General features: G+C 37.3%; 1 protein-coding gene across 1 annotated transcript in view; it reads right to left on the minus strand.

Moving 5' to 3' along the window:
- Positions 1 to 728: 728 nt before the first annotated feature.
- adamts3 (ADAM metallopeptidase with thrombospondin type 1 motif, 3) overlaps positions 729 to 22,993 on the minus strand; it is a 156,391-nt gene continuing 134,126 nt past the window's right edge. Inside the window, exons 20-22 of the mRNA XM_061038275.1 lie at positions 10,510 to 10,717; positions 6,397 to 6,514; positions 729 to 5,186 (exon numbers count right to left, since the gene is read on the minus strand). Of these exons, the coding sequence (XP_060894258.1) occupies positions 4,708 to 5,186; positions 6,397 to 6,514; positions 10,510 to 10,717 (805 nt within the window). The 3' untranslated portion in view covers positions 729 to 4,707. The remainder of the gene's footprint in view (positions 5,187 to 6,396; positions 6,515 to 10,509; positions 10,718 to 22,993) is intronic.

Here is a 22,993-nt window from a genome sequence, read left to right on the forward strand (position 1 = left end):
GAAAAGTGGATCCAAGCAACAGCGATTGTAATTCCATCAAATAGTTGTAAATATCAACATGTCTAAGTTTCAGGACACTGAGACAGATCAACAATGTTGTGTATTTTCAATTTACATTTCTTCAATCTGAAGGATATAGGGTTCTAAAGATAATCCTTTGACATGCTGATATGTAATGTTTCAAGTGGCTACAGGGATATTAATAGATTTTCAGTCCTGGTCAAACTATGGGCCAATAGTTTCCCAATAGCGTGGTTTTTACTGTTTGATGCTTTGCGCTTCTCTATAGTCAAAGTAAAAAGACATCACAGCAACCCCCACACACTTGTGGTAGGAAAAAACAAACCAGTGAAAGTGTTAAAGGGGTATAAAACTGGGCATCCATCAACAACTGAGGACTCATTTAAAAGGAATAACTATTTCCATTGATTAAATTCAACACACACAGGTCTAAACCAAAGTTACCATTAACAAGTGTGAGCTACCATGGAAAAGAGTCTAATCCTCAGGATCTTGGTGTAGAAGTTATTGGGATTATGGAGCAAATGGAGGTCCCATTTAATTACAGAAAAGAACGACTCAGAAATGTGGGTTGTTGCGTTTTTACTTAAACAAATCAGGTTTATTTTTTATGATCAATTTTAGATGAAGAAATACAGAAAATAAGTGATGCAAAGACAGCGTCAGATGAGGAAATTATGGTGTAAATAAACGCCTGAGGCAAGAAATGAAAGAAGTTAATATCTTTTATTGCTATGTGCTCCCCATTACAACAAACAGCATCAGTAGTGTACACTTCAATCTACACAAATACATAGAAAAGCAAATAGAGCAGAGAGTGACTGACAGTAATGACAATCAATATACTTCAATGCACAAATAGCACAGGGGTATTGATACAGTACATGGAAGATCCTATGCAAAAAAAACATCTGTCTGAGGCTCAGGGATTGTCAACATAACTTCTACAACTATCCTATTTATCATTACAAGCTCTACGTAACATTAGCAGCAATGTTGTATAGGCAGCAAGGTAAGAGTGTAGAAAAACTGGGGAGGAAAATGTAAAATGGTTAGACAATACTGAAAACTACAAACAGCATAAAAAACTTTACTTGTTTGCTGGTTCTACACTATTTATGTTTTATTGGTTAAAATAAAGCATTTGTCTGGTCAGTACATCTCGCTGTGATGTAACAGCTCTGTTTATAACTTCTACAAAACAGCTGTGAAAAGACAGCTTTGTGACAACAAGTAAAAAAAAAAAACTCTGAATCGTGCACATATATTTACATCTAATTGTTTGCAAAAAACAATGTCATTTCTAGCCTATCAAGTTTCAAAAAAAGAAGAAATCCATTCAAAGGTTGTATAAAATGGGATCAGTTTTCAATGGTTTCTCTGCTGCAGCCTATTGACCATATGACACTGCGCATACTGTAAAAACAAAGGAGAACCCTTTAACTTTTAATAAATATTAATGCACTCAATGCTATATACATGAACTATACATTGGCACACAGGAGTGAGTGTGAATAGTTGCGAGTAATTTATAACTGAAAACACAGAAACTGTCTTTGCTATTGCAGTCAGATGCATGGTGGTTGTGAAGAAAACCTTTTTTTTTAAGAAAAATAAATAGCTTTAACTCTCTTGAACCTTCTTCCGTCATATTAAAGCCATTAAGGAAATACTTTGGAAAGAACGGTTCCACATACGGTAATACTTTTGAAAGTCCAGCTTCTTGTGCTTACAATGAGGTCCAAACACTAAGTGTTCAATAAAATCTTGTTTAGACTCAATGTCAAAGAGTGTAATTAGGTTAAAGCTCCATTAAGCAAGACGTTTTCTCTTAAAAATTGGAATGAAAAGGCTCTGGGTGTGGAATGGTTGCTCATGGTGCTAAGCTTACTGAGAATCAACACCTCTGCAGCTCTACATAGCTTATAGCACTTTGGCTTGGCTCTGTTCAACCCCCACAGAAAAATAAAATATAAGCTAAATTGTTAGCTAGCACCAAACAGCAGGGGTCAGGAATAAATAATAAGCTGGTAAAATGGAATATCTAGCACCTGAAAAGACAAATATTTTCCCAGGGATTCTGGAAAGACCCAAAACAATGTTCAAAGGTTTGTTAAAAATGGGACTGATACTCATCATATTTACACAAATGCAATGAAAGATGTTGCTCTGTTTCTGCTGGATTTTTAATAATGCCACTGTTTCTTTTCAGGTTTTCCAGTAGTACTTAAAGGGATACTTCACCCGTTGAAACATGAATCTGTGACTTGACATTGGGTCATATATGTAGTAGAATTGTGAAATACATTTTGAAGTTGGTGCCTTCTTGACCGAGAAAAGGCAGAAAGTGTCTTTTTGGCTCATGTGGATGAAAGACAACAACTCCCAGAATGCACAGCACCACAGGCCACTCCCACTGAAGGGTGCTCTATTTACAGACATTAACTACAACAAAATGACTATTTTTGTGTCATCGGACGCTCCTTTTCAGACTTCCCATCTCAGGGGAAAATGAGGGCGGGATGGACGACCGTTCAAAAATACTAGCAGGTTTCTAATGACACAAAGCTTAATGCAAATGGATGAAGTATCCCTTTAATAAATGAACGACTCCCACAGGACTGTAGAATTGTGAGTTCTTTGGAAGTCTTTCTGCCCTCTAGTGGTCAAAAAACACTTAATGCAGCTTTAAATGTTTGAAATGTTAGAGCTTTTGCCACAATAACAAATAATCCCACACTGAACTGAAAGTCAATGGGAGTGATGGGAGTCTTTTTATGGTTACATCAACGTGAAAATTGAACTAACACAGGTTAGTGGGGTGTGAAAATTGAATACACTTTTTGTTAGCTCAAGCTGAACAGGAGCCTGCAAGGAGCCTGTATGGTCTGCAATTAAAAAAAAAAAACCCTTGTTAAACATATTCCCTTTTTAGTTCCCTTCTTTGACGAAACAAAGTCAACCTTTCTGAGCAGAGTTTTCTCGGGGAAAAACTCAATACCAGAACCTTAGCATACAAAAATTAGCTAATGTTGAGACTGAGCTTAGGACAGGGGCAACATCAACACATCAGTCACATTAAGCAAGTCATACACACTCTGCCTTTGAAAGAAACTTTTTTTTTGGGGGGGGTTTCAGAAATGTGCTTCATTGCTTTCCTTACAAATGTTAGAATATAAAATCAAATGTCTGCATGTAAAATAAGGACCACAGCCAGGAGATAGTTTGCCTATTCTTATGACAAGAAAAGGGGGGGAACAGCAAGCTGTTAAGTAGAATTTTTTATTTGATTTATCTTTCGAGTCGAAATAATAAAAAGATGAGTTATGGCATATATAATGCCAAGCTTTAAAGGTGTTTGTATTTTGATCTGAGACAGTCTGCCTCCAGTTCTTATACTAAGCTAAGCTAAACTAAACTAAGCTTAACAAAACCATTTCCTGTCTGAGGTTTCTTATTTTGTTAACTGTACTTTTGAAAGTGGTATCAATCTTCTTATCTATCTCTGGACCTGAAAGCAAAAAGGCCTAATCTTTGTAATCGCTGGATTTTCACCATGTTTGTCCATTGAATGCATGTTACTGAAAACATAGAGGTTAGGAATCTTTTTTTTTTCTTATTTGATCAATTAAAGGATGTTTGAAAGTATCCCAAGCTTTAAATATTACTGATATGTTCATGTACAGTATTTACAGGAACCGTTATAAATACCATTTCCACATAAATGGTAGAGCACCTTAAAGACACATTGCTGGACATAAAGCAATCTATACAACTTAAACCATTAAACTCATGGTTTTTCTTTAGCCACTTTCCATATAAGGCCTGTAAAATTCCCACGCTTCATTTTGCATAATACAAAGCTCAGGAAGAACTTGAAATGTTGAAATCTGTAAGACTCAAGCTTCATTGTGACTTTTTTTGGCAAGAAAATGGCAGTTTTTAATGTTCAAGTAAAAAAATATTTATCAGCTGGATCAGGCGATCTGTTTTCAGGGATTCAGTCTGTTCGATTTTTAACAAATTGAATCATCCCTACTGACTGCACTGTTGACATTTTCTCTCTCGCTGTCTGACTAGTGTTTACAGAAGACCCGCTGCAATGCTCTGCAGACACCAGGGGCCAGATTCATCAAATGACAAAACCAGAGGAAAGACCAAATAGAGGGAAATAACAAACGAAAAGCTGCACCTGTCACCTCCGCCGACACTGAAAATGGCATCAGAGAAAGCTTTAACACTGGGTGGGTCCTTCTTTGTCTCATCTGCTTTAAGTTTGGGGTCAATAATCCAATTTAGACCACCTTGTTAATTCCTCATTAACCTGTCTCCCTATTCAGTATTAACTAGTGTAACTGTGTTTAATTTAGCTTTTTTTTTTACACGGACCATGTGCTCCCTGTACCATGCAAGAACTGAATATTTGATTCTCTCCATACAAAGTATGGCAGAAAAGCAACATGGCTGTTTATGTCCAAATAATCTGGTAGCTTTCTGTAAGACATCTAAAACATATTTAAAGTCAGTATCAGGGTCAAAATGATCATTCTTAAAACAAAGTGAACCAGCACTTTACTTTCTCTCTTTGTTTTTTTTTTTGTTATTAGTTTTTGGCACGAGGAGACTCAGGAAGAAGCTGGACTATCTACTGTACAGTAAGAGTCCTGAAGGGGAAAACCGTCACTTTCATCTCTCCACTTCAGAATAGGCTGTCGGCTGCCGACTATCTGTCAAGTTGCTCGACCTTTGACTCACAGTAGGAACCGCCAGGGGGGATGGTGCCATAGCAGGCAGCTTCCTGCCAAAGAGGCCTGTGTGTCGTGGAACCCGCCTCGGTGCCACGGTGATCCTTGATGAGGTTTTCTTAAGCTGGGCAGGGGTGGTGGCGTGTTTGGCAGCGTTGCCTGCTGATCCTTTGCTGGAGCTTTGTTTGCCACTGTGAGTTGAGTTGGCTGCTACTGAGGCTGTTAATGTCTCCAGCAGCTGAGAGGCTGAACCGAAACGGAGGTGCTCCTCCTGCTCAGCCGCGTCTGAGAATAAAGACAGCGCTCCGCTGCGTCTGCTGCAGGAATCGCAGCACAGTTTGCTGTAGCCTGGAATAGAGCAGTAACGAGCTAGGACCTCCATCTGGCAGAAGATGGACTTGTCTCCATTGCATGGCTCATCTGAAAGTCAAAGAGAAAAACAGTATTAACTCATCGTGCTGAAAGCGGTGAGAGGTGGCCTTGGATGAACATGAGAGAGGCTGGATGGAGCTGGAGGAATTACAGATCAGTGAGGATTTTAATAAAAAAACTGACCGCTTTGCACTTGTGCCACAAAATACTGTAGTGTGTGTCAGCCACAGCACACTCAACAGGATAATGCTCATTCTCAATACATCCAGAACTCCGCTGCTCGTCTCCTCACACACTCCCGCACCAGAAACCACATCACCCCCGTCCTTAATGACCCCCACTGGCTCCCCATCCCCAAGCGTATCAACTTCCAACTCCTCATCCTCACCTACAAAGCCCTTCACAACCTGTATGTATGTATAATAAGGTACTAATAAGCACTTATAATAAGCCACTATTTAATGGTGAATATTTTGACTAAATAATTGTTTAAAGGTGCTGAATAGAATAAGTAACTAACTCCAAAGAAGATGTGTGTCAATATGGCAACATCCTTCCTGTGCATAATTGATTTCAAAGCAATTCACAATCTTTTGAGTACTATACCACATAAATTGTAGATCAATATGACATAGAAAGTATGTCCTTTTAAGTGCCCTCCTGCAGATGGGAGAAAGGTGTGTTATTTGAGTGTTCATCCTAGTTAATCCTCCTTTCTCGCCTGCAAATATCATCGCTGCATTTATGATCTAACAAAAGACCTCTGAAAATCAACTGGCATACATTGACATTTAGGATCCACATCAGTGAACTGAAGATTTGATTTCTTTGTGATAGTGAAGTATTGTTTGAGTTGAATGTATGCCAGGATTTTTAAGCAAACCCGTGCATTAAAAAAGATGCCACAAAATAATGATTTAACACCAAATGTATGCAGACTTGCATTTTATTTCTGCTATTTAATATTGTTGCCATACGGACATTTAATGGAACTCAATGGACTCAAAAGGTCCTCAATATAAACATTTGTAGTTTCAGAGGTGAAACCTACAAGAACTGATTGTGAAAGGATATGACAAGAAAGGCATTTCATGGTCTACTTTAGAGGAGCTGTTGAAACGACTGATGTTCTTTATGATAACATGGCGTTTATCTTAAAGAATGCAAAAGGAGCTGAAATGAGGAGGCATGGAATAAAAATGATCTACTATGATCCTTAAAAATCAGTATTCCGTCAGTTTGACAAAGACATGCTCACCGTGGCAGGGTCCTGGTCTGCAAGTTCTCACAGTTTCAGGTTTGTCTCCATTACATTGATCTCCAATGCGGCAGGTGACCAGTCGCCTCTCCATCCCTTCGCCACAGGTCACAGAGCACTGTAGAGAAGCACAAACAGCCACTCGTTCACATACCGAATTTTAAAAAAATACCCGTTTTTATAGGACAGGGATGAGAAGAGTGGGGGCAGTTCACAAAAGCGGCAGGCAGTGTAGAAGAACAACCTGACTTGAAATTCAATCTCCGTTTAAAGCCACAGAACACAGACACTTTGCTCTATGCCCTTTTTAAAACTGGATTTCACTTTAGAGCGCACAGGGAATAAAGTCCATCAAAGTCTATCTAAATGCATGCAACGGGGAGCTTACATTGCTGTTGGCTGTGTCAGATTTGCTATACACAGCAGGTTACCAGTGTCAGCATGGTTCATTTTTTTAAGTCGTTTATCTAGTCTTAAGAAAAGAACAAAATACATAAGAGGTGTCAATTTAAGAGGTGTCAATGCTTCTTAACCTCAGATGTGCTTTTGACCTTAAAGATCTGCATGTCCTTATTTAAATGTCACATGAATGACTGGGCGTATTATGTATAGCATGGTTACATTATTAAACCTTAGAGCTGTGCCCGACACAGACGGAACAAACTGTAGGCCAAAATACTTGAGAAGACATTCTAGGGTGGATTGTTAACAGAACCTATTTTGATTAGGCAAGACTAGCAGGTGAATATGTGTCTGTTTTTTGTTCCTTTTATTTTTTGTATCTCACTGACAAGACCTTGTTGCCTTGATTATTCATGACTGTCTTGTGGTGGCAGGGCTCTGTTCTGGGGCCTTTGCTATTCACTTGATATTTCCAGCTCTTGTAACAAATCATAGCATCTGATTTAATACAACAGTTGCATGCTGCTTTAGGGGCCTCTGTCCCCTTAAGTTCATTCTTGTCTCCATAACAAGATATTTGAGGCAAAAGTGCATGAAGCTGCCTGCGACTGCCCCAGCTGTGGAAATACAAGCGCTACTAATTAACCAAGAAAAAGTGCTTACCAATCTAGTGAGGATTTCAAGTGACTTTATCTGGGCTTACTAACTGTCTTAAAGCCATAAGAGACTGAATGACAGAAACGTTTTTCAGCTCACTGTGATGAAACAGGGATTCTGGTTCAAAGTATTGGGCCTCTTTTTTTTTTTTTTTTTAATCCCCCTCACTCAAATCCATGTAATAAAGAGGCGATATTTGAGCAAACTTTGCTTAACAGCTAACACCATCCTTTTTTCCCTCAAATTTAACACCTTTCAAAACTCTGCTGCTGCTCCTGCTGCTAAAGATGTTGTATCCCATCTTGTACTGCTGAATATACTTTCCCCTCACTTAATTTAATTCTTTTAATTTTAATTTTATTTATTGCACAAAAAACTATACTATACTATTAATGTAGTCCAAACAAAAACAATAAAGCTAACAAGAACACATACTCAATAAGGTGTAAAAGATTATGCATATATTCGCTCTTGATCCTCCAAAATCATTCAAAATTACTGCAGCAAGACTTCAACGTCAAAGGCAGCCTCCCCTCACTTCTGTCCTTGGATCCCTTCACTGTCTCCCCTTTGCAAACAGGAACTGCTTTAAAATCCTCATTCCACAGTCAGGCTCTTGCATACATGTATGTGACTGAATGAATTCAACCCTACACATCAACTCTCTCCTTTAGGTCAAGTACTGATATGCTCAATTTGCTGTCTGTGCCATGCACTCTGCCTTAAGATCGGAGATGATCAAGCTTTTTAAGACATAGAACCATATCTCATTGTGTACTTTGCACTCAGATTTGAACTATGGAATTTTCCAAATAACCCTTTAAAACACATTTGTTTAGGCAGGTGTATGCGTTTGAGTAAGTACTGTTTTCACAAGGTCCGCATTATATATGTATGTTTTATCTACTACTTTTTTTTACTAAACTGCTGAAATCAGGCCTGAGGACCATTCAGGATATGTTATCATAAAATAAATTACTGCAATCTTTTTCCTTTTTTTCCCACACAAGTCTGCTAATTGGTAGCATCGATTTTTGGATAGAAACCAAATCCCTACTGACATTTTTTAGCTTTTACAAAATGATGTGATGAGCCAAGTTTCCAGTGAGTCAGCCACATGCCTTCTGAGACATGCCTTCTTAAAATGTTAGTTTAACCCTCTTAAAACCTACTGGCCACAAGCAAATGATTAAAACTAACTTCAATAAGTCCTGTCTTCATGAGCTCAGTTTGTAGTTGTTGTAGTGTAGTCCAACCAAGAGTTGAAACAAAAAAAAATCTGTCATCTAACTATTCGAACACATTTTAGCATGGGAGAAATAAGCTCATTTACTTTGGCTTTTTTTGGGTGTTAACATTCATTATTTCCAGTATGCTGAGGACATTGATTGAGAAAGATAATGAAAAGGGCAAAGACTAAAACTGAATGACCTAAGCTTAATTCCTTGGCAAGCCAATGCTGCATCCACCTTTTTTTTAACTTTCCACCTTGCCTTTTGGTAGATGAAGTATCAGGAAAAAACTGCTGTTCAGGCCTGAAAATAATTTCATTTAGTCAAACTTTTCATCGAACGTCAATCATTTTTTGTCAACAGTTATTGAAATATCCTGCAAACGTATCACAACAAATGATGAAAAAAGGAAACATCAAGGACCACAACAGCAGTACCTCAGTGATGGACGCAAAGAGGTCAGACTCTCTTTAAGTGCATTTTTGCAGAGTTTTATGTTGTATCCAACCAGTGTTGACATATTGTCAGTTTAAGCAGCAACGTCCTCCCTCATTCCCAGTCTCTACCTCAGTGCAACCCTTTGGCAGTAAACTCTGACTCAAACAAATAGAGCTGAATATCAGTGTCAGCAAAACACTGTAAAATGTGCTCGTCCATTACATCCTCTGCACTCATATTCAGGGATGCTGTTTTGCTGCTCGTATCATAGTTTCATACATAGATTTTAATTCAGGGTAAGGCAGTGACAAGAAAAGATAGCTCTTTTGTTGCACCAACTTAAATGATGGTGTTGGTGCCAAAAGAACTACAGATTTTGAAGCTTTTTCAAGCTGCACCACAGTCCAAGGAGAACATCAGCAACATTTACAGACTTTTTTTTTTTTTTACACTTTATTTCTAAACAGGAAAGAAAGAGATAGCGAGAACGATTGAAATATTAAAACAATTCAATATTCAAGGATTTTTGTTAAATCGGAAAATGTCTTCCCACCAACAACTCTGACATCAAAAGTTTGGGAGCTGCTGATGTGCTTTCTAACTTTTGAAATGGACACTTCTACAGACATCTTTACATGTGGTGGATGACTTTAACCCTCAGCCTCTTTGAAAACAATTATATTCTGTTCTGAAGTGTTCTTCTTTAAACTGTGTTAACAACATCACATTAGGGGTGGTGAGTGAATGCGTGATGTCAAAGCAGCAAACAAATCATTCATCTTTGGTGTTTATTCCACTTGTTATGACCCCGGCTGGCTATTTTTAGACTGTTTCTCGCATCTCCTGCCAACGTCACTGAGACTGAATGAAAATGTCAACGAGACAGTGAGTCTGAAATGTGTTTACCCCCAGATGAGACAATATCAAAAACAGCTGCATTCATTAAAGCTATATTGATGCTATATTGATTGGTTTATGTGACTTATTCAAGATAATTTAAATGTATGACTAAATGTTATATATTCAGCAAAAACCCTGAAGTACTACTATGTTTACATTATTTAGATTATTTGGCATTAAATATTAACTGACAAACAGAAAGACACTTTATAGTGCCGTTATTTTTCTATAACTGCTATCGCCGATTGTTTGTGCATTTGGATGTGTGAACATATGACGAGCTACAGTACATTCACACATGGAAATGCTGTCAAAAAACAATTTTGTTTGTAGAAATGACTCTGCTGTGAATCCAATATCAATTGCCTCATGTTTTATGTATGATTCATAAACTACGTGACATGAAAAATAAAATCAATCAGACTCCCTGACGCACTCAAGCGAAAGGAAATCCATCCTTCAATACATCATATGGATACTTCACCTCAGACCAGGCTCCGGTCCTCCACTGTGCGGGACATGACACTCTGTTACAGGGCCTCCGGCTCTCTGGCTTCTCTCCGCTGCAGTACTTGCTGTGGATGGAGCGATTGGTGTAGTCGTGGAGGAACTGCACACAGCGGACAGTCCGGATCTGGAAGCCCAGGCTGCCGCAGGTTTTGGTACAATGCTCCCATTCCTCTGAGATCCATCTGCACAAATCAGAAAGAGGAGATTACTGGGGATCTACAGGAGATTCAGTTTTCTATGTGATGAGGGAAATATATTTGGGAATAACTTTGGTGGGAAAAGTCAAATTACCAATGCAAGATTGACAAAAACCCTGCATCACAAGCAAATGTCTTACATTCATTGTTCTCTTAAATGGTGTTGAGTTTAAAGTATAAGAGAGGGCGCCATAAGAAACTGCTTCAAAGAGACAATCTTAATGGTAAAGTTAGGAAGTCAGCTAAAAGACAATTATCCAACTCAAGGGAACAGGGAGTGCAGTGTTCAATGCCCCTTGAGGCCACTTTTACATTTATGTTCTATAACGATAAAAATGGAATTGACCATAGTAAAATGTCTCCTGTGGCTGATGTATATTATCATTTAGTACTTGAGTAGAATTTTAAGCTGATACATCAATGTGTAAGTGGCATTTTAATGTTTATGGCTGGATAAGAAGGAGCTACTTATTATACAAATTGGGGGTTTAGTTCAGTGGTATCCCACTAGGTTTCAGGCCTCTACAAAGGGTCACAATATAAATACAGGGTGTACTATGATGATAAAATGGTTTGGAAAGAAGATAAAAAAAGAAACAAACAAACACAAAAAAACAATGTATTACATATATTACTTGATATGTCAAAATGTGTTAGTAATCTACTATTTAAAATACTTTCTTTTTGGGACTTAAATTGAAAAATGTCCCCTCATGGGCTTCAGACATTAAAGAGTTCTTACATTCTACACCTTCAGTTTGATTTAGGTCCCAACACTGCTCAGGGAACACATCAGAACAAGTTGCTCAACATAAGTTCAAAACACAGAGTATAAAGTATAAAGTATAAATAGCATATCTGACATAATTATATAACTATTACAACCTGTTACAACAACTCTGTCCTCATTTCTATAAAATAAAATGTCCTTTTAAGGTCTATTTATCATAACCCTTAACTATTTATTCAATATTAACAAAAACTTAACAAAAAGATTAAGCAAAATCTTTGTTATTGCAAACTAATATTCTCATTCTAAATGCTCTTAAATTTTGCTTATGCATTCAACATTCCCAACAAGTTGTCCTTTTTTTGGAGCAGAGAGGTTGCATTTCTTTCTCTTTTAAATGTATTGTTATGTTGGCTTTTTGTGGATCTTACTGTTGATGAGGACTAGGTTCAATTCACTCATACCAGTGCAACCGACGTTGAAGTGCAGATAAAGATTGTGTTGATTATTCATAAAAGGAGCTACAAGGGCACTTCAAAACTTCTCCTTAAGGAACATCTTAAGGAAATGCACTGTAGGTCGATATCTCAGTGATATTATTGAGTATGGCATTAGGCCAGCTGGATTTTTTCTCTTTGCACTGTTTTACTTTATCAAGGTTGTCCTCTCCTTCTTCGTTGGCATATTGTACAAAGATGATGGATGTTTTTTTGTCCTTCTAAGCACTGGCCACTTGGACCAAATGTAACGTTTTCTGAAGGTTGACATTATTGTTATTTTTCAGGAGAAGAAAAAAGCCTGGTTCTACCACAGAGTAATAATTGTGATTCTCTTGATGAAACCAATACCTTGAAACTTATGTCTCGGCTGCTGAGCTGGCAGCGGCCGGCGGTGGCCAGCAATATAGCCACGAGACGGTTGCTGCCGACAGGCCGGTTTTAATTTTTTTTGGCTGGTGCGGCCTGCGGCGGCCCCGGCAGCCAGCGGTCGCAACAGCTGACGCAAAATGACGATTTTTGCGTCATCGGAAGCTCCTTTTCGGACTTAGAAATTTCCCATCTCAGGGGAAAATGAGGGTGGGATGCACGAGAATTCAAAAATACTACCAGGTTTCTAATGATACAAATCTTAATGCAAATGGGTGAAGTATCTCTTATACTTCACCCATTTGCGTTTGCATTTATAATATATAAATATTCCAAACATAACAGGAACATTCATTAAAGGCTGTGCATAACTGTGTCATATTTTCCAAGCCCGCAAGTCTCTGGTGGAAAGGTCAAGGCAAAGAAAATATGCAAAATCATTTCATAACAACCAACAGCATTTGCATATTGAAGCATTCACTGTTATCAAATGACCAAGATTTGTATGATAAGTAGTGGTTCCAGCCAATCAAAAACATCTTGGGCTACATTATGAGGGTATTAGGAATTGCTAAAAATTGGAGTTCCTCGAGTAGCTACTTGAGGGCGGCTCCGAGAGAGAGTCGATCCCCATAAGACACCATATAAAAAGGCCAAAATTTACAGCAAGTAATTACAGTCCAGTAATAACAAAAATACACTTGGTCGCTGGTAGCCTCGTGGTTAGCACTATGTACAGAGGCTGTAGTCCTCAAAGTGGGCAGCCCGGGTTCAAATCTGACCTTGGTGTCCTTTCCCGCATATCATTACCCACTCTCACCCCCCCTGATTTCTGACTCTATTCTCATTCTTGTCTCTAAATAAATGCATGAAGAAGCCCCCCCTCAAAAAAACTAACAAACAATAAAGCTACTTTCTCTACAACTGCATATTCCTGAATTTTTCAATACATCATCTGTATCTATTTAGACTATAAGACTTAAAGTTATGCACAATCAGAGGCGTTTCCCCCTTGACCCTCGTGCCAGTTGTCTACTGGCTGTACTACAGCCTTTTAAGATAATAATCTCATCATCTCTACTTTATTTGAGGTAACTTTCCATGTTAACAAAGCAGTCTGTGCCCAAAAAAAAGCATGGTATATAGCGACCAAAATGCTAAACTCAAGGCTTCTAAAAGAAGGTGGATAAACCAATGGATGACCTTACAGCTTTTGGTTCCAACCAGAACAGAACAGGGCAAAATACAATGGAAAAGAACAGAACATTGCAAGAAGTAATCTACACATCAGCCAGCATAAGAAGCTCCATAGGCATGTAGCCCAGTAACATCCAAAGTCTTTCGTTCTTCACCATTCCATTACCCACCATGTTTGTCATTGCAGTGACAATTTATTCCAATCACTGGCGGGGGAAGCACTTGAAAGTCGACTAAATGTCAGATGCATGGGAAATAACCAGCCCTTTGGGCCCTAAAGTCATTCAAATGACATTTTCCACTTCCATACTGCCTGCAACATGATATACAAGTGAGGATGAACCAATTGCTTCATCCTTGAACATAAATGTCTCCCTTGCTGCCTTTTTCTCTCACTTTATTTTAACTGAGGGGACTGAAACACAGTTTTCCTCCACGGTATCCTCTTGGTCTTTGTTGTCTCCTACAAATCACTTTCTGCTTGCTCATCTTGGTAAATAAATCAGTGACCTATTGGACAGTAGTCTTACCGCCAAAACTTCAGTATCTGAAATGGCAGGCCAGCTACCATTAGAGTGATTGGAAACCAATATCCACCTCTGTTGACTTAGGTTGGGTATCTCCGAATAATGATTTAATTTGTAAGGTCACTGGTGTGATTCTAGTAAAATTTATAAAATAGTTTTATGCAAAGAAACAAGGCAAATTTATTTAAATAGCATATTTCAGCAACAAAGTAATTTGAAGTTATCAAAAGCATCACACAAAAGGAAGAAAGAAATACATTAAAATTACTTAAAGATACCATTAAAAATTAAAGACAAGACTCAGCAGCAAAGAAAAAAGCTAAAATATAATAAGTTTAATAAGGCAGTTTAAAAAAGCAAGCAACGTTGTTAACCATTATCTTTAACAAAGGTTTTAATTTTGTTAGCAGTTAATCCGTTAATTCAGTTCAAAATTAACTGAAGTTATGCTGTCGTTAACCGGTGTTATAAAAAACAAAAAGTACATCAGCTGTTTGCAATATCGATAGATTTGAGTTTTCAAGAGTCTATGAAGACTTAGAAAACCAAAAATTGCACAAAAGTCTGTATTGAAATTATACATATAATAAAACGTTTTCGATATATCACCACCATCTTTACCATGGCCCCGATCCAGAAGTACATTCATGAAGGTCAAGCACCATTTCACAATAAAAGCACCCAGAAACCAACATTTATCGTAAGTCAAATGTCTGTTTAGTTAACTTAAAAAATGAACACAGATAAATAATGTTTAACAGATTAAGGAACGTGTGGCCAGCTCTGAGTTTTACATAGTTAAATAAATAGTACAATAATTTATAAAAAAATATTAAATAAAAGGCAGCTGTAAAAAAAAAGTGACACAAGTTGGTTTCATGTGTTGGTTTCGTTATAGGAAAGAACTCTCAGTGGAGTGTCCACTTTCTGACCTGTTTCTGGATGTAGGTCAAATTGACCAGTAACAGCCTGAAGTACACATGAAAAGAACGCTTTAAGAAAGGTCATCAAAATGGCTTGAATGACATTTTATGTGTTCTTTAAGCTGCCATTTGTCAAAACATGTCTACTTTAAACACAACAGTACATTATGCTGGCACTATGAGACAACTTGGGATGTGGAATCAGCTTTGGTTGAACTTTAAAGCTAGAAAGTGAAAAGGGGCCCAGTGGTTAAAAAGGCTGTGTACCACTAGTTTAAATGTAATTATGTTTTTTTTATAGTTCATATTTGATACTTGTCGTATCACAATCATCAAGGTAAACTGTAATTGCAGCTGTTTGAAGTGAAGTGTAGTAAAAGTACAATCTTTAGGTACAATATAAAGTCATAAAAAACATCTGGATTCCACAGCACTTGAGTAAAGGTACTTAATTATATTCCAGCAGTGAAGAAGAATGTGTGGTGGAAGAAAATGAAAGATAAAAAGCATCACTCAGTTAGTTGTTTGGAAAGAACAACGTGTTTACGAACTTTAAATAATTCCATGGATTTCCCAAACAGCATCAACTTTCAGCTTAATGGGATTGTTTCCCCAAATTTAAACATTAAGCTCTTAGTAATCACCAGACAGAGACAAGATACATTTACTTTATTAACACTGCCAGGGATAGAAGAACAAATTGACTAACGGAAAAGAAAGGAACTATGACATACTTGATCCCTTTTGCTCGCATATTTGTGTATGGGTTTCTCACGCACAACTGCAGCCAAAAACAGGCCTTAATACTCTGAGTGATGACTTAAATCATCTTTCTGCTAAATATTTTGTATAGCATTTATAATATAGGACATTTTAAATCCTTGGAGACATCAATATTTGTAGTGGAGACGAAAGAAAACAGCAAGCTTGTGATGATAAAAAAATCTAAATTTTTGGGTTTAAATTTAATATAAAAAAAATGAATGGATGTGCTAAGAATCAATCATAATAACTCTGATCTACTGATCATCAGGTGATGTTTTTGTTTGTTCTGATATATATTTTTTTTTTTTACCAAATACCTGCAAACAAACAACACTCCCAGCATGTTCTTTCTCCTAATGCTCAATTATGTTAGCATAAATACATGCTTTTCGGATGGAAAAGTATCACTAATTTAGTATTTGTTAGCATGTAGATGCTAGCATTTATTTCAAAGCACAACCGTGCCTGAGTTAATCCTAACACTGATATTAGAATAACTGTAGACTTAGCATACATAGCAATTAATAAATGTACCTTTTCCATTAAGATTTTTTACATTTAGGATAAATTGTAGGCTAAATTTACTGCACTCAATGGACTGCTTTTGTAGTCTTTTGACCCTCAAAGAAGCTTTTACACTTGATGTCGCATTCACCCATTCAGACACACATTCACAAACAGATGGCTGAGGCTGCTACTGAAAGAGTCAAACTGCACAACAGTGATAATCACGTTCAAAAATAAGACACAATCAGCTAGGCCTGCAGGAGACACTTGGGGTTATGTGTCTTGCCCAAGGACACTTCAACATGATTCTGAGAGTTTTCGTTTGTTCTTAAAATAAGTGTTACTGTTTTTTTTAAAGATGAATGTTTGGGGTTTGAGTGCCTTTAGAGACAGGACAGTGGATAGAGTTGTAAATCAAGGACAGAGAGAGGGGCGGGGAATGACATAGGGGACTATAGCCTCCAAACATGGGGTGCATGCACTAACCACTATGTTACCGGCGCCCCAGTATGTCACTTCTTTTACCTATTTAAATCTGTAATAGACTTTATGACTATAACCAACAGTACTTTCACAATTCCACAAATCCTACAATGATGTAACATAAAGTTGTACTTTCCTCACCTAAGCCCCAAACCTTCAGACACTAAGAATAAAATAAATAAAAAACATGCAGAGAGAATTATTGGACAGTATTGCACTACTTCCAGGACATTATTGGTGCAGGGTCAGAAAACAGGCTAAATCACTGCAGACCCCTCATATCCAGGCACAAACTGACCAAACTGTTCCCCTCTGGTGATAGAGCATCAAAACAACCAGACACTAGAACAGTTAATTTTTTTCAGGCAGTCTTTGATGAACATTTAACTAAATCACAGAGTCTGAGGAACAGTTCATTTACAGTAAGCCAAGAGCAAAATCATCCACTGTGACTGATAATTTACCAAAATCCATGCTCAGTTTACATACTGCAAATGTTCTATCTCTTATATAGATAACGATCCATTATATAATCAAATTTATTTCAGCACCTTTGCACTCACCACTGCACTTTCATTAAGATGTGTAACATCTAGGCCTGTACATAGCAGTTTTATATTTAAATGCTTGTGTTAACTTTGTTTATTTTCTTTCAGTCCATTGAGAGCGAGGTGAAACCAGAGTCCATTCTTTGGATGCACAGGCATACCTGACCAATAAAGCTGATTCTGGTCTGGAGACAGAAAAAAGGCCTCACATTTATCTTAAGAATTTTGCTTGACTCTTTTGCTTGATGGATAAATCAATTTCTCATTGAAGCTTAAGTGAACAATGTGCCTGGCTGCATCTGATAGCCAACATAAACTGACCAGAAAAAATCTATTTACATCAGTCTACTTCTTTTAGACAGCTTCAGTTTAACATGAGACAGAAACCTCCGCTTTGAAATCTTCTCACAATCTCTGTAATCTCCCTGTTGGATGAGCTTCCCTCCATTATGTCTGCAAGCTGAGTGATTGAGGACTGAATCTGTAAAGCTGTCACACAACAACACAGCGTCTGATCAAAACTTCAATGTTAAAAACTTTTCTGGTTACCGAACAAACTGGGGCAGACTTGATTCTAGCAGCGAGCTGAGACTATCTAATTCTATCTGGTTCCTCTTTTTTTATTACTTGTTGACTCACCCAAAGGAGAAAAAACTCAAAAAAATTTATGACTTTATGTACTGAAAATTGAACTCAATTGAAAATAATTCTGTCATGCTAATTGAAGGGGCACTACTTGTGCCTGCACAGAAGCGCTCTTGGACTCTATGTGCTCCTATGTTTTATTTCCTTCCCTTTGTTGTAAGTAAGTGGACATTTTTCTGTCAGTTTCTCGACAAAAGACGAACTCTCAAGTCAGAGATAAAAACACCACACATCATACACACAATACACCATCCATCACATCCAGCCTGCTGAGATGACAAATGACAGTGGATGTACTAATATAGGAAAAGAGGCAGGCACAATAGAAAGTGATGAATTTCAGGCTTCTTTAAAGGCCAACAAAGATTCACATTTGGAATTCAGAAGCAGATGTGAAAAGCTTTGAACAGACCATTCATTGATTTTTGGTAGATAGTTCTTGCAGAGAATTTGCATGCTGCGCTGAAATGTACACAAAGCCTGAGCACTGTGAATGCTGACACACTCTTTTCAATAGTTTTGACTTTTTGTTGTCAGATAAAGTTGAGAGTCAACAAAAGCAAAGATGGAGGCCAAACTTCTCATGATGCCTCCTCCACATACAGCAACAAATCAATTAAAAAAGTCAAAAGGTTCCTCAAAACAAAGAACAATAATGGACAAAGACTTTGAGGTTTTTTCTTTTTTCAAAGTTTTTCTTTGCACTGACACCATGTGATTAGTCTGACAGATACATACTTAATCGTAAACAACAAAATGTACTTTGATTTTGTGATGAAGTTTTAATGTTTAACAGAGATTATAAAATGTTATGAATTTTATTTGAAATTCTTTCATGGTGTGAATTTGAGAAAGTTGAGAATGACCTGTAAGACTTTTTTTAAAGTCACAAGATCTATTTATTAATAGGGTTAATTCTACAATTCTACAATAACATATTTTTTTAAAACACTGTTTATTTTACACAGATGTTGATTTGTTTAGGACTTTAAATTAGAACTAAAATGTTTTTCTCTCTCCTCTATTTTAAAAATATACTGTAAGTGGCCTTCTAAGCTGTTGTTGCCATTAGGCAAGAATTAGAATTTCTGTATTTTTGTGAAATTGTGAATTTAAAATTGTATTTGAGGGATCAAATGTAAATAAATATCCTCCATTAAATATCTCAAAAATACACAACAGTGATTGTGTTTAGATGGGGGAGCATATACCACATTGTGTTGTTTGAGTTAAAAGACCTTTATAATGAAAACGTCAATTGGTGAAAGTGTGAAAGGCTTCAGGCATTTAAATTGATTTTTAACAAGCGAAAATATATTTTATATATATATATATATATATATATATATATATATATATATATATAGATATAGATATGGTCAAATAATATTCAAATATCTACGCAGCTGTATTAGTCATGAACATATGTATACTGTTGATACATTCTATATACTGCCTGATGGTCACACTAGACTGGTGCTAGCTTATTCAATGTAGCTTGGACTTAAAATACATGACTGATGATTGTGTTGCTAATAGAACACTTACCATCAGGTTAGCATGCACTGCAGTATGCAGTTTATACTGTTTCAGTACGTTAAAATTATGTTTCCGGCACAGCCACTCATTTTACTACTCTTCTCCTTTGCTCTCCACTCTGTAAAAAAATGAATTAACCTGAGGGTCCGTTTATTTCATCATTTTCATCAATCAGTGTCATGTCATCTTTATTGTTTTATAGTGATGTACCCAAATAGAAAGGAATTTGTGGGCTGTACCTTCTAGCCGAATATAAGCAACACTGTGTGATGAAGACTTGGCCATTTTGCCATTTTGCCATTTTGCCATTTTGCCCATGATGGCCACTAGCAGATTTAGGGATTGATTAAGCGTTAACATACAATTGTGCACTGAAAATTGTATGTTATTCTTAAACATCAGTGCTGGACTCTTATCTTTTGCAGGCACACCATCCTAAATTTCCTTCCTGACATTTCTTATCTCCTCTGTCTCCTCTGTCTTCTTATGTTTGCCCGAAATCCCAGTCCTCTCGGAAACTAAAATAAGGAGAGACACTTCAAGTCATGAAGCAAGGTAGGGAGCCTGGAAATGAAAAGAATAAAAAGAAAATCCAGGCCAGCTTTTGAGGGAATTCGCCTTTCTGTTCAAAGATCTGTCTCCCTCACTCTGACCAAGTTAGGCAGCAAAATTAGAAAGTCAGTCAAAGTCGGTCAAATGAGAAGAAGAAGAAAAGGAGAAAGTTCTCAGAGAGTTGGTAGCCCCACCAGGCTATATAGTCCAAATTACATTTTATTTTAGTAATAAAGAAGGTAAAAGTTCATCAAGTGCACAAAGAACAAGACGACTTGCTACATAAACAAGTCTTTACTTGGCCAATGGACAACTGCTATGCGAAAATAGATGGAAACCAAAAATAATAGCACACAACTAACAAAACAGGAAGTGCAACATACTGTGAAAAAAACTCAGCAACATACAAATACAGGATGATAGATTACAATCTTTTCAACTCTCTAATGAATAACTGTCAAATCTCTGCTGTAAGATGAATTACCTCTGAAGTTGTTTGCAAATGGGCATCCAACCCAAAACTTTATGACCCAATCTAAATGTGAATCAGGGAGCCTGAAGTAACAAGGATAAGTTATTTGTGGAATTATTTTGATACAAATTGTATAATTATGAAGCAAATATGTGAAGGGGTGAAATGTTAAGATTGGAAAATTGGTGACATGCTGATGAACTCACATCATGTCCATCCATGATGATGCAGGTGTATAACACCGATAACACCCTGTTATTGAATACTTTAACTTTTAGAGTGTTACAAGCTAATATTTGGTATCATGTTAGAGTAAAAAGGTGTGGGGACCACCCAATCTGTTACAGTTTCCCTTCTGGTCATTATGAATGTCCACAACAATTTTCATGGCAATCTATCCCAACGTTGGTCATTTCAACCACAACCATAAAGAATCCAAAAACTAAGATGACAACACACACAAGTCATCCAGTCATTATCTGAAAAACCATGCATGACTGCCACGTTCTGAGCAAATCCACACAGTAGATGTTGAGATAATCCACTTCTAAGTGAATAGTTTGACTGGCCAGTGACACTTCAAAGAAAGTCAGCTATTGCCAAAGTTCTCCAGGGTTCCCTCACTGGGCAGCGTGAATAACTTTGAATTACAAGTGAATCCTTCTAGTGGTGTTTTAGTATTGATCAAAGGTGTGGTGAGCTCATCTCTAGAGCCATGGAGCGAGCATTAATAACAGCCAGAAAAGTCTCACAAGAACCACTTTAAACTAAATAAAGTTTATTTGTATTAAGATGCAGAAGGCCTAGTTATTTTAAAACAAAACTTTTATTCCAGTATGTCTTCAATTTAAACCCCTGAGATATCTGATTGATTTAACATCTATCAGTAGTTGAGAAAGAAATACAAACTGTTTCCTAAACAGCAGAATGAGTGTTTTATCCAGCCTCAGATCACTGCAGCTTTTATCTCTCACCTCACTCGCCTCTCTCTCTCTCCCTGTGGTTCAAAGCTGAACAGAACAGGCGGTGAGTAAACTTGAGCTCACTGTGACGTCTTTAGCTTAATGCGTCCCATCATCGTTGTGTTGTTGTTGGCTTAAAGGAACAGCGTCATACAGCTGTGAGATTTGGATGGATGCTTTTTGGCTGCAGTTTTTCAAGGGCTGCTTCTGTTAAACTTCCCGGTCATGTTGGTGGTTTTCTAGCCTCCACCACGAACAGCTTATGCATCTTTCTCTTTCAAACCACCATGTCTTTCACCTGCAGGCTTTTTTCTGTCATGCCCCTGTATTTTGACACAGCTTGCTATTTGCTCTCTCTCTCTCTCTTGCTCTCACACCCCTGCAAATGTTAAAATAGTGTGTTTACACCCTCAGGGGAACTTTTTATTTCCTCTCATCCAGCTTTCAACACTAGTCAATGATTTGTTCAAATTCACAGCAGGCTGAAATGATGGATCTCTTGCGACACAACTCATTACTCGTCTAACAAGTGACACTGAAAGGAATTATTGATGAAAAGTACACCTGAACAGGCACACATGGTACAGAAGCATTAAGGCGACACAGAGTAAAATCATTCCTGCATTAGCCTTGTAGAGGTTTATTGACCCTTGCCAGGACGCTGGCGGTGTAAGTCCACATTGGAACCTAATGATGCGTGAAGACAAATGTTACTCGCGTAGTAGTACTAGTACTGTTTTGTGTTTGTTTCTACCTCTCCATCTCTTGTGCTCTGCAGGTTGATGAACAGTACAGCATGTTACAACAAAAAAGAGAAGTATAACGTTAGACTGAAGCTCTCGCCTCAATGCAGAAAAACCTGCTGTGATCAGTGGGAAGATGTGAAGCTTTATTTGTTCTTGGAAAAATTAAACGCTGATGCACCGACAGTTGTTTCAAATCGTTTTTAATCTGTGCTAATTTTGTGAATGTGTAATCAAAGAAGAATACATAAAATCAAGTTTTTAATCCTAAATGTGTAATGAGTAGATTTTTTACACAAGAATATTCAAATTAATCATAAATTAACTAAACATACATTATACATGTATATTTATTAGTCCACATTACCTCTAATTTTTTCAAGTTATGTGTGCCCTGTGTCCAATACGACATGTTATCGTTGCCATGGAAACACCAGATGTTACATGAAAGACAGCTGCATAAGGAAGCAGGAACTGCAACTGAAAGCTGCCGGACTGTAAGCTGTATTCAAGATTTCAAGATTTCAAGATTTTCATTTGTCACATGCCCATACAGATGTGCAGTGAAATGTAAGGACAGTTCCGCAAGGCCATGCAATAAACACTCAAATTACTAATACACATATATACAGCAAAATAGAATGTAATGTAAAATTTAAAAAAGAAATATTTGCATATACAAATATAGAATATAGAATAATGTAAACAGAGTAAAGTGTCAGTGTGTAAAGTGTCCAGGGTGTCAAAGTGCAATGTGCAGATTGGAATATGTGGTGTGTGTGCATCATGTAGTCACAGTTCT

Source organism: Labrus mixtus, chromosome 5, assembly GCF_963584025.1.
Source record: "Labrus mixtus chromosome 5, fLabMix1.1, whole genome shotgun sequence".
NCBI lineage: Eukaryota > Metazoa > Chordata > Actinopteri > Labriformes > Labridae > Labrus > Labrus mixtus.